The sequence below is a fragment of the Protobothrops mucrosquamatus genome, unplaced genomic scaffold, assembly GCF_001527695.2.
Source record: "Protobothrops mucrosquamatus isolate PMUCROS unplaced genomic scaffold, P.Mucros_1.0 scaffold_168, whole genome shotgun sequence".
Classification (NCBI taxonomy): domain Eukaryota; kingdom Metazoa; phylum Chordata; class Lepidosauria; order Squamata; family Viperidae; genus Protobothrops; species Protobothrops mucrosquamatus.
This window is the reverse complement of record NW_015386244.1, coordinates 191,159-204,031: the sequence shown is the minus strand read 5'-3', so window position 1 is coordinate 204,031 and position 12,873 is coordinate 191,159. Positions and strand designations below refer to the sequence as shown.

Below are 12,873 nucleotides of genomic sequence, written 5' to 3'. Positions count from 1 at the left end.
TATAATTTGGCACATGGAAAGAAGTGAATGACACTTTCAGAGAAAAGATACCTCAATAGACTGAGGTATCTGAAACTTTACACAGACCGATAAGATCCACTGTATAACCTCTAGTCCTGCCAAAAAAAGTGGTCTGAATAAGGCAGAAGGGATTTAGATGTAATGCGAATTCATAAGCTAAGTCAAAGAAAAGCAGTGCATCTTCAACCTAGGAAGTCATTAGAGATGGTTTTTAAGGTTTTCCCTATAGCAGGTGCACCAGCATCAGCTTCTTTAAGGCAGCACTAGGACCCAAGTCTGAAGATCATAACAGCAAGCAATAAAAACTTCCACTGTACAAAATAAACAATTAAGATGCCATAGATAACCACAAAAATTTTCCCTTGCTGTGGCACATTAGTACATAGATGTTGTCTAAAATAATTACATGTAGTGCTCATTTAGCAAACACAATTAAGACTGGCAACTTGGTTGTTAATTGAAGTGGCTGCTAAGTGAAACCACGACTGTGCTTATAATCTTATTTCAGTTTTCCTTTGCTTTATAGACCTCCAATGTCATAAAAGCGAGGATTGGTTGCAAATTTACTTTTTCTTCACTGTCATAACTGCGAACTGTCAGTAAAAAAGACAATCACTAAATGAGGACTATCTCTAGATGAACTGTACATCAGCACTGCTATGAGTTCAAACTGTACCATAGGTAATTTAATTCTAGGAGCTCACAGTAACTTTTAACTTTAACCTAAACTGTATAAATGTTGTGATTTAAAATATGTAAAACTGCTATTCAAAATCAAAAGCCTGTATCTGTAAAGATCAACTCAAGAACCTAAAAGGGTAAGATTACAAATTAATTTCAGCAACCATAATTTCTTCATTTAAATTAGTTATAATTTTCTAACTCTTGTATATTGGTTTCATATGATTACCTCCTAAAATCTTAAATACACTATTGTGTATATTTTTTAAAATCTGTTTGAAATCTACAACTATGAAATTATAAATATTTATAAAAAAAATATTGTGAAACTTTCAAAAAGAACATTATATCCAATTACTGGCTAATTCTATGAATATATTGATAAGACAAAGAGAATGCAACAACTCAAAGCAGAGGTGGAAACCACCCACCCACATACAATTCCTAGCACTTTGAGATAATGCTACCAACACTAGCTGACAAAACTCCTTATGCTGCAAAAACCAATAGTGACAAAATTAACTCACTTTGATGCAAAAAAAATGAAAGCACAATTGAAGGGGCTTAGGGATAGGAATTGCAGTAAGTGTTCTCTCTCCTCAAACTTTGTCACTTCTGTCTTAAAGTAACTTTTATTGAAGTGAAGAACTATGTTTAGGATTTCAATAAGGTAAAGTACGTAGAGACATTTCTTTTTCACTTTTCATTCATCTTCCTGATATAAATAATTCTATTGCACTGTTTAACCCATCATTGCTTACCTTGCTGCTGTGTACTGCACCCATTTTAGCAAAGCCTTCTTTGCATTTCCCTGGACTTTAGTAAAAACTTTCCGCTTGGAGGGTGGGCTGGCAGTCTCACAACTGACAACACTATCCACAGATGACGTACTACTGCAGAGTGACTGCAACTGTGGCAGGTTGCTGGTAAGTTCTTCTATCTGTATATAGTAGAAAAATTCTCAGTGTATTACGGATTGTGGAAATGCTGAGGTTAGCATTTTGCTCAACAGCTGATTAATAAGATATAAAAGAATTATCATGAAAAAGTGCAAATCAAAAATTGTTTGACAAGAAACTACATCCTCAGAAGATGTAGGGCAGATTCATACTTATCTGCCCCATCCATGGAACTGTATTGGCCAAATGACATTTGTATGCCTAATAGATGAATTAGTAGATTCTCAAAAACCATCAAATTTATATGATTATTATAATTTTGGTACTGTCCAGGCACTAGAAACAAAGTCTGAAGATCATGACAGTAAGCAACATAAATTCTCACTGAAACCATTAAACACAATTATTTTTATTTATATTCATCTGCAGAGAGCTCCAAATTGGGTTGCAATAGCAATAGCACTTAGACTTATATACCGGTTCACAGTGCTTTACAGCCCTCTCTAAGCAGTTTACAGAGTCAGCATATTACTTATTGTTGAGAATTTATGCTTATTTCACATATATGTATTTATAAAATTTATTTATTTTACTGTTAAGGGTACTTTTTCCAATGAACTTTTATTCCATCACTTGCAGCTTCCCCCACTGACTTTAAATCCTGATCTGCAAAATTTCTATTAGAAGTTTTTTATGACTCATGGAAAACTATAGCAACTACAGAACGTACACAATCTCTTGACTCTAGGAAAAGCCCCCCACATATATACACACATCCAATCAGAGACAAATACTCCTAAATGCTTTTGGGGAAAAATCAGTTGAATACCTATCACAGGGAATGAAAAAGCAGGATTTGGAATAATAGTATGCTGAGTATTGCCTATGATGATTTCTGACCTAAATATCCTCATATCATTTACTTATAGTAGCATATTGTTAGCTCTGTCCCCTGCTTAATCTTGGGAAGGGCTTGATAAGTGGATTAAAAATGCCAAATCCTATCTAACCATCTGACTGACTGTATGACCAACCATAATTTGTCTTTTATTATTTTAGTAAATTACAAAATATAAAGACCTGCAAATAAGAATAGAATAACTGTAGCAAAAGAAAATGAAGATAGCAACAGATGCCTTGAGTGCAATTCCAAAACATTTGGAGCACAGCTTGAACACCATTGGCATTGACAAAATCGTCACCAGTCAATTGCAAAAGGCAGCTTTACTTTTAACACCATCAAATAGCACACTATGCCTATGGTTTAGGAAGGATAGTCTAAATATCTGGCTGACCTGTGCAACCAACAATAATAACCTGTCTTTTATTATTTTTAAAAAGGGGAAATATTATACCTGGAAATACAGGATTACTGTCCACACCAAACCAAGCACAATAGATGGTCTTCCATCAGCAATATCAGTTGAATTAATGTTGACAAGCTTAATCTATTTGGGGTAAGGAGATGCAAACACAATACCATCAAGCATTAGAAAAAGCCACAACAACTGGGTAGCTTGTTACAATATGGAAACATTTGTGGACATATTTATGAGCCTTAATGTAAATAGCATATATTCTCAAAATCAATACTACATTTACAGTTATTCTTCAAAATTAAAAAAAAATGCTATAGGTATATCAAACATTTGTCAATTTATGTTTATATTTCTTAGATGGAATGAAATGTACATGAAAGTAGACCATGCAAATCCTGCAAACTAGGGCAGTCCGCTCTGTAGGTTAGGAAGAAAATAATATGCTGCATTGGATGCTTTTCAAACAGACTTTTAGGTATATAAACCTTTACTTCACTTGTCAATCACTAGATCCCACACATTCTTTCACTGATAAAAATTCTCTGCATCCATTTGCCAAAAATAGGAAGCCAGAACCATTTGAGCTACAGAATGCTTTCACTCTCAAGATCAAATAGGATAGAGAATTAATATAAGGAAAATAGCAAGGGGTTTCTGACAAGAACTAGTAATCTTTGCCCCAATATGTCCAACTGAGAAGATAACCTGACAGTGTATCTGCTATTGCACTTGTGTCAGAAGCACTGAGGCACTTTCAGGTTGAAAGGATTAGCGGTGACATCACTGTTGCCCTGGGGACACCCAGTTGGGAGCTCCTTTCATGTTCCCAGCATGAGCTGAAGCAAAGGATGGGAGCTCAACCCCACCCCACGGCAGCTCTTAGATCTCAAACGCAGGGTTGCTAACCTCCATCCCAGCGTCCTAATTGCTGAAGCCCTCCTGGCAGTGTACCTGAAGAAATACAACTACCTTTCTAGATAACATATTTCTGCTCATTACATTCCCTACAATATGTATGTATATGTACTTTTGCTCTCTATATAGAGTATTTAAATAATATAGCTATATGTTAAAATGTTTCATTTAATTTTAGTGAAATTTGTTATATTGTTGAATGTTTGATAAAAATGTTATACTAACCGGTGATCCTCTATACACGGACTAGCATGGAAAACAAATAAATATGTATTTAAAATCCTACATGTAGATAATGTTTAGAATAAGAAGATAAAATAAAAATATGCTTTATACAGAGTAACAAGTTAATATGAAAAGTGTTTTCTAAATTAGTGCTTCAAACTCACTACTTCCTATCATCACTCTATTGTTTTTACTGCTTTAGTTCCTGAGATTCTTATTTTAACTTTCATTTAATTTCATCCCAGCTACAGAGTAGGGAAAATTATGACTGGTTAAGGCTGGTAAGTTTTTTTCAGGGTGTGTGCAAAAGAAGCAAATGGCTATACAAAACTTTGAAACTTACCCTACGTCCTTCTAGAAACTTAAGGGCAGTACCAATATTGGCCACTCCATGAATTCTCTTCAATTTTCGCCCTTGTTCACAAGGCTTAAATATATATATATAAATAAAAAAGGTCAATTGACATTTAACAAATCACAGTATTAAAACAGATTGCACCCAAAAAATTCATAATGTGAATACCTAAACAAACTCACTTCAAAGGAAACTCAGTGAAAAGTAGAGGCCTCATAGCCAAATAAATAACCCAATTTTAGAAAAAGTCATTGATCTGTTAAAACTCCTATTCTTTTAATATTTATATTCCAAGGAAACAGAATATAAACCTACCAGCAATTTATAGAAGTCAACTGTCACTATTTACAAGTCAGAATTACCCCCCTTGTGATAACTTTCGGAAATATTGTAGTTAAACACCCCAAATCTCCAGCGAATGGGGATTAGGCACTGAAGCTAAAATTGAACAAATATGGACAGCATCAGACTAAGAAAAATTGCCTTAAACTGTACTGACATTTTAATAAAAATAACTGCTGAAAATATATTTTATTTTGATTTGGACTAAAGCCTGTTCTAGTTTTTTTTAAATGATATTTTGGATAAATATAAAATAAATCTGTCTCAATTTTTAATGCTTCACCTTAATAAAACTAATTTGTAATATTTTTCAATAAAAGTAACACCAAAACTTTGTTTAAAATTTTTTCTACCACAAGAGGGAGTACTTCCTCTTATAAAAATAATAGAAGATGACTGAAAGTTATTTAACAAGTAGGAACCAAAGAGCTGTCTGCACTCAGAAAAAGATAATTGCACTTGGACTACAATGAATGATCCAATTTTACAAACCATATGAAAAATTGCTTGCACATTTCATGTGGAAACCATGGATTACTGGACTATCAATCCAAGAAGTAACTGATATATTATAAAACCAATAGTAAAAAAAACGAACTTTTGCCTTCCTTTCATTAATGTATTACTAAAGATATCACATTAACAGTTTATCATTATAAATCTATTCATTTGTGTTTCAACAAAGGTATGACAGGATTCAATTATTTTGGAGCAAATTACTCCTCGTGAATTTATAGTGCAAACACCACTCACATCTTAGTTGTATAGAATACCTGTTCTTCAGCCCTAATTTGCTCAAGATTTCAGTAGTTTAGTTGCCAAGGTCCTAAAACAAATTCCTCTGAGCAGTGATACCATTATATCTGAACTGGTTTCCCGATTCTGATTGCTCAATTGTTCTAGGACAGACTTCTCCATAATAGCACTTAGCACTTAGACTTATATACCACTTCATAGTGCTTTTACAGCCCTCTCTAAGAGGTTTACAGGGTCAGCATATTGCCCCAGCAATCTGGGTCCTCATTTTACCGACCTTGGAAGGATGGAAGGCTGAGTCAACCTTGAGCCAGTCAGGATTGAACTCCTGGCATTGGGCAGCCAGCCTGCAATACTGCTATCTAACCACTGTACCACCACAGCTCCTAATAATAATGTTTCCAGCTACCTAGAATCCCAGTTAACACGATCCATGGCCATGCAGACTGTGATTACGGGGGATTAGTTAGACTTAAGGTATGAAAGACTATTGTTGTCTGAAATCACTGTCTAAAGTGGACTTTTCTCACCTTAAGATTGTTTACTGTCCGGGGGATCTAAACTTGGAAGGGCTTGTTTTAACTATGGCTTGTTTAAAAAAAAAGTATAGTGTCCTAGTACATAAGTAACATTAAATCATACGCCAAGATTTATTAAATTACAGTGACTAACATCATAGAAGTCAAAATGAAAACAAACATAGATTGATTTCTTAACAATATTTTCATGATGCTCTACAATGCTAATATGAAAATATTTACGTTTAACATTTAACATTTAATGCTTACTTTTAAATTCATTTGCTTTTTTAGCATGGGCTATGTATACTGGATGATCATCAATCCATAAATCCATCTATTATAACAGGATCAATATTACAGAGTATGCATTATTTATTATGCACAGGGAAGGAACATTAGCATTCCAATGTTTCAGGGAAAGGCCATTATTTACAAATCATGAATAAGATCAATTAATTGAACAATACGTAAGTATTTATATATAAAAATACTTACCAATTTTTGTCCTGAAAGGATCTCCAAAAGAGCAATCAATACAATTCCATCTTTAATGTCTTCAAATAGATCTTTGACTACTATGGGAGGATTGCGCTGTGAATGAAAGTAGAAAAAATTGAAGTAAAAAAACTTTAGTTACAAATGGTTCTCACATTGTACCTTCTTCAGTTTAATCATGATTTTCTACCTTCCCACTTTATCATTATCATGTCAAAGGCTTTGGGTGTGAGAGAAAGTGTATTATTGAGAAAACACTGGAAAACTGGAAAGCATTCTAGAAGAATCACTTCTATACTCTTATCAAGATTCCTTTATGGCTCTACTCACCAGAAATCTTTACCTTTCTTCATTATTATTATACAGAAAATAAAAATTAGTCTAAAAAGAAATATATCCAGAAAACCTTTCTTCATGGAACAAAATGATCCCGGGAGAATTCTCTTGTGTACCCTTAATATTTTCTGAGTACAGTTTATTTTCCTTATAGCATATAAAGACACATACAGTCACTTTGCGTGAAATGGGTATCCATTTGATGAATGAATGAATGAAATAGAAAGAAGGCGCATCAGGTATTAGTCTTCCAATACATCTTTACTTACAGTGAAAGCAATACTCCTTATATATATTCCTTCCCAAGCAACACCTGTATAAGATTAACTAACTGTATGTCTTTATATAGCAAGAATGGTTTTTATTAGCCTAATTTTTCTCACTCAATTTTCCCCTTATTTTCTCACATTTGGTTTGTTCATTTCCTCTTAATGCTTCTATTTTTGTTTTTATGTAGCACCTCTCTTCAACTTGTCCTTCCCAGGCAAACATTGATGGAGTATAATTGTGGGACAAGCAATGTTTGGAAATTTCCTCATCTCTCTAACCCAGTCTTTCAAATATTGAAAACACTAAAAAGCAATAAAGAGTTCTTCTACTTTAAATGTCAGCAAGTATTGCAGGACACATACACACATTCTCTGTACCACACACATTCTATTTTAGATTTGGAATAACTTTGGAGATGCATTCCTTAGTAGGATATTATTCTACCTTAATACTTCTTCCTTTTGCTCTGTGGCATAATAACTATCTGTCACAGTCACAATATTGAAATATTTTTCTTACAATAATATCTAAAATAGCACAAGAATTGGTGAGAAACTAAAAGGCTGTAATGAGCAACAGTGATGCCATTTTGCAGGGAGGGGTAGCTCTGTCAAGGGTAAGTGAGCATGTCAGAAAAGTTACATGAAAGGAATATTATAGATGTAAACATTGTTGTTTAATGCAGGCACTGTCTCTGTAGCCCATTGTGCCTAACCATCAATAAGAAGGGAAGGGAACTACAGGTGAGGCTTCATATTCAGAAAGAGTATATAGCTTTTATGTGTCTCTCTATGTGTGTTTATATGCCTGTGTCTCTGTGTGTGATTGGTTAATGCCATATACTCTCATTGTTAAAGATTGACTTAAACCTTTGAATTAGAAATCTGTAACACATGGCAAGGAATAACTGCTCAGCACTGCCTATTTGTTGATTTGGGCTGTATTACAATGAACAATTTCCCAAACTTCTTGCTTTTTATTGTACCCTGGCTTGGGAACAAACTTTCAACTTCTAACAACAATGACCTCAAATTATGTTGTTGCAGCAGCAAAACAGATTCCACTTAAGAACCAAATATTATTTTAAACCTGTCAATCTAAGATTGAAAAGTCTAGATGGAAATACGACTCTTAAAATATGAACTTTATGCATAGCTAGGCTGTAAATTTGCTTAGCTTTTCACTAGAAGGGAAAGTGCAGATGGAGATTAGTTTTTTAAAAGTATACTATCCTATAACAGAACCAAACCAACAACAGGCCCTAAATCAGAACCAAACCAACAATATGTTTTGAAACAGTAGGATGTTTCCATTTTCGTATAATACATCAAGATACTTTTCTCAGCAGCAAAAAGTGTGAGGCCTATGAAGATAATGCAAGTTATTCAGCCATGTTTGGCTAACAAATCAATTTTGTAAAATTCATATATTTTACTCTATGTAATGTTCGACTTGCACTAATCCACATAATTGATTAATAATAAATCATTAGTTCATATGCCCTCTTCATTTATTCCATCCATTTCTCTTCTTATGTTCCAAGATGCCAAGTGATTTGACTTACCTCAGCACTTGGCTTAGTTCAAGTAATGATTTCTAAATATACGCAGTATACATTTTTCCCTATTTTTTTTTTGCTTCTCATTAGCTAATAGCACATACCAGCCATAAAACTTTAAAAGTTTACCTCATTATTAGCATAAATCTATACCTTTTACCTTTTTAGCTGGTTCACTTCCTAGCGATTAAAGCTAGAAAGTTGGAGGTCACATACAAGTCTCCTTTTTTAAAATGTTCAAATGACTAAACATAACAGGAGAGATGTAATATTCCTGTCCTTGATGGGCCCATAAAACTAAAAATATACCCACCTACCCTCACCAATAGGTTCATGTTTTTGTTGCAAGGTATGATGCTTTCTGATACTTGCGGCCTCCATTCCATAAATTCCATAAATATAAGAGCATATGGTTGCTTATTTTGAAAATGTACGAACTGTTTCAATTCTAAAATGATTCCAAGCAGTGTGCACAAGGTGACAGCAATATAATACAAATGCAACGTATTATTAAAGTAATAAATCATTATTCAAAATCAGCAGTAAACCACTCATCTATCTGTGCCAAGAACCCACTATATTAAAACACTAATTATCCTCCTAAAGGACTTCTGAAACATGAGAGGTAGGAAAATGGGAATTACTCTCGCCTTGAACTGATAATCTGTCTCAAAGGAAGCAAAGCTACTCAGACCAGGCCTGCTTTCATTCCTATTTCTTTTTGCCCCAAGATGTGTGGGGAGGAGGACTGCAGCAGTCATTTCTTGGAGACTTAGACTTAGGCAGGATGTATCTGGGAAAGGCAGCCTTGTATATGCACAAAACATGCATTACAGGGTTTTGTACAAGCACCTCTGGCTGCACTTAAAACCATAGAGTTAGGGCAGCTCTCATATCAGCACACAAGCACAGGAGTTGCTGGATTTTGTATCACTTGAAGTGATCTTCAAGGAAAGCCCTATATTAAGTGATTTATAGTAATCTAGATAAAACTAGCAAGAGTAACAGTGACCGTTTTCAGTGCTTCTTGTTCTAGGTCAGTGGTGGCGAACCTATGGCACGGGTGCCAGAGGCAGCACTCAGAGCCCTCTCTGTGGGCACGCACACCATCGCCCCAGTCCTAGGTCTTCAGCTAGGTTTTATAAAACCTTTTCGCTTTAGGCTTCCGCCACCGTGTGCAAAAAAAAAAAAAAAAGGTTCAATCAATCAGTCAATTTCAACTTTTCGCAGGAAAAAAAAAGATCTTGCAAAGTTGGAATTGATTGATTGAACTTTTTAGTCCCACCCAGTCTGCCATTACCACCGCAGCCACGCGCACCCAATTGACCACGCCCACCCAATGGACCACACCCAGCCAATGAGCCACACCCACCCGGCACTCGACGATGCATAAGTGGGTTTTGGGTTGCAGTTTGGGCACTCAGTCTCTAAAAGGTTCGCCATCACTGTTCTAGGTGAAGCTGCAACTGATACCCTAAACACGGCTATCCAAAGGCCTTCCTGATCATTGCTAGTTTTATGTAGATCTTAAATGGGAAAGGGAAAGAGACCAAGCCTGGGACAACCATAATGGAGTATTGAAGGGCCTGATTTCTCCCCCTTAATTCCAGGTTGCTTCTCTCTTTGATTAGTTTCCATCCATTGTTTCTTGTCCTGCCTCCTGGTGCTTTGGAGAATTAGTTGACCCCCTCTTCTTTGTTGCAGCCCCTCAAATACTGGAATACTGCTATCGTGTCACCCCTAGTCCTTCTTTTCCCTAGACCAATTCCTGCAACTGTTCTTCATATGTTTTTGTCTCCAGGCCCTTAATTGTCTTAGCTGCTCTTCTTTGCACTTTTTCCAAAGTCTCAACATCTTTTTATAATGTGGTGACCAAAACTGGATGCAGTATTCTAGGTATGGTGTTACTAAGGATTTATAAAGCAGTACTAATATTTCACGTGATCTTGATTCTATGCCTCTGTTTATACAACCAAGGATTGTATTAGCTTTTTTGGCTGCTGCCGCACACTGCTGGCCCATGTTTAAGTGATCATCCACTAGGACTCCAAGGTCCCTCTCACAGTTGCTGGTTTTGAACCAGGTTTCGCCTACTCTGTACTGTAATTTCTGTCAAAAATAATAAAATGCAATGATATTATGTAAGAAGTATTGATATTATCCCAATAACCTTAAACATATGGTTTGTGGTTTTCATTTTAACACTATGATATTTTAAAATTGTATAAGAAAATGTAAAATATTATTAATCATTATTTCTATGCATAATAGTGAGCATAAAAAAAAGAACAGGGAACATTTTAAAAGGTTATTAAATTGATTCCCCACCTCTCACTGGTATTTATCAGTTTAATTAATGCTAATTCAGAAATATTTAATAAGTAAACATGTGGAGCGTGATAATTTGGCAGTGGTGATGCTCTCAAATAACATGGTTTTAAGAGTGAGTAGGAATCAGATGGGCACATTTATTGATGAAACAAAATTAACCAGGATAATAAAAAAATTTAAAAAGCAAAAAACAAAGCTCTAAGAAGAAAGTGCATGAAAATACCAAATGCAATTCAAAGTGAAATTCAAAATATAAAAGCTGTTACATTATTATACATAAATATAAATTATTTATATAGTAAACATATTAAAATGTTATACATAAATACTAATGGAAACTTCACTAGCAAAGAGAGACCAGGAAATTGGTCTTGGAAGTGAGGTAAACAATTTAGAGAAAATGTCAACCCACTCTGCAGCTTTTTTAAAAAGCTAAATGGGCCATGTAACATTAGCAAAGAAACCAATACTAAATTTGCCAGGGTTGTCATGACTTTATAACAATCTACAGTACGATACAATCATACTTACAATTACTGTAGAACTCTGTATAATATAGACTGCTGTNGTCTTGGAAGTGAGGTAAACAATTTAGAGAAAATGTCAACCCACTCTGCAGCTTTTTTAAAAAGCTAAATGGGCCATGTAACATTAGCAAAGAAACCAATACTAAATTTGCCAGGGTTGTCATGACTTTATAACAATCTACAGTACGATACAATCATACTTACAATTACTGTAGAACTCTGTATAATATAGACTGCTGTGTCTCAAAAGGATTGAAAGAGTAGAGAAAGACGGCCAAAGATCTCATTTTAAGAAGTAAAACAAATTCATGGAGGATATACAGGTAGTCCTCGACTTAAAATAGTTCTCTTAGTGACCATTTAAAGTTACAACAGCATTAAAAAAGGACTTATGACCATTCTTCACACATATGAACGTTGCAGTATCCCCATGGTCACGTGATTTATATTTGGAGGCTTGACAACTAACTCACATTTATGACGATTGCAATATCCTGGGGGGGGTGTCATGTGATCCCTTTTTGCAACTTTCTGACAAGGAAAGTCAAGGGAAAAACCAGATTCACTTAACAACCGTGTTACTAATTTAACAACTGCAGTGATTCATTTAACAAATGTTGTAAGAAAAATCGTAAAATGGGGCAAAACTCACTTAACAAATTTCTCACTTAACAACAGAAATTTTGGTCTCAATTGTGGTCGTAAGTTGAGGACTACCTGTATCTGTTTTAATTCTTGCTCCTTTAACATCTAGATCTAATGGTATGGATGGTCCAATATTCAATGTACCCTTAATTGAGACTTTTTTTTATCTTAAGTTACAATAGACATTTCCCACTGTCCTCAGAATCAGAAGATGGATTTCTCCAGGTTTTATCCATAATCAATCAACTCCAGGACACCCAATACAGCCCAAAATGCAGTCCTCTAAACAGTCTATATCTGCTTTATTTAAGAACTGTATTAACAATTCAGTTGGTTCTTCCTTGATGATAAAGCATAACTGTCATGGAAGATTTATGTCTCTTGTTTATCTCTTCCAAGTTCCTGTCTTATCTTTATGTTATGTTTTTTTTCCTTGGCTTCACACCTCTCATACCCTCTCCTATTTTGCTTTATGGCTGTGGCTGTGGCTACCGGCGCCTCGGCATAGTCAGCTGATCCCATCGCTGACTATAGGGGGCGAAACTTTGGCCCCCTCGGATCGGGTTCGCAACTTGGGTGTTCTCCTGGATTCACGGCTGACACTGGATGACCAGTTGGCGGCCGTGACCAGGGGAGCGTTTTATCAGGTTCGCCTGATTCACCAGTTGCGGCCCTTT

The 12,873-nt window shown here is 35.3% G+C and overlaps 1 protein-coding gene across 1 annotated transcript in view; it reads right to left on the bottom strand.

Moving 5' to 3' along the window:
• SYNE1 (spectrin repeat containing nuclear envelope protein 1) overlaps window positions 1-12,873 on the bottom strand; it is a 284,981-nt gene that overhangs the window by 231,856 nt on the left and 40,252 nt on the right. The window contains exons 4-7 of the mRNA XM_015821883.1: window positions 6,530-6,625; window positions 4,404-4,487; window positions 2,957-3,049; window positions 1,464-1,642 (exon numbers count right to left, since the gene is read on the bottom strand). Coding sequence (XP_015677369.1) covers window positions 1,464-1,642; window positions 2,957-3,049; window positions 4,404-4,487; window positions 6,530-6,625 — 452 coding nt within the window. The remainder of the gene's footprint in view (window positions 1-1,463; window positions 1,643-2,956; window positions 3,050-4,403; window positions 4,488-6,529; window positions 6,626-12,873) is intronic.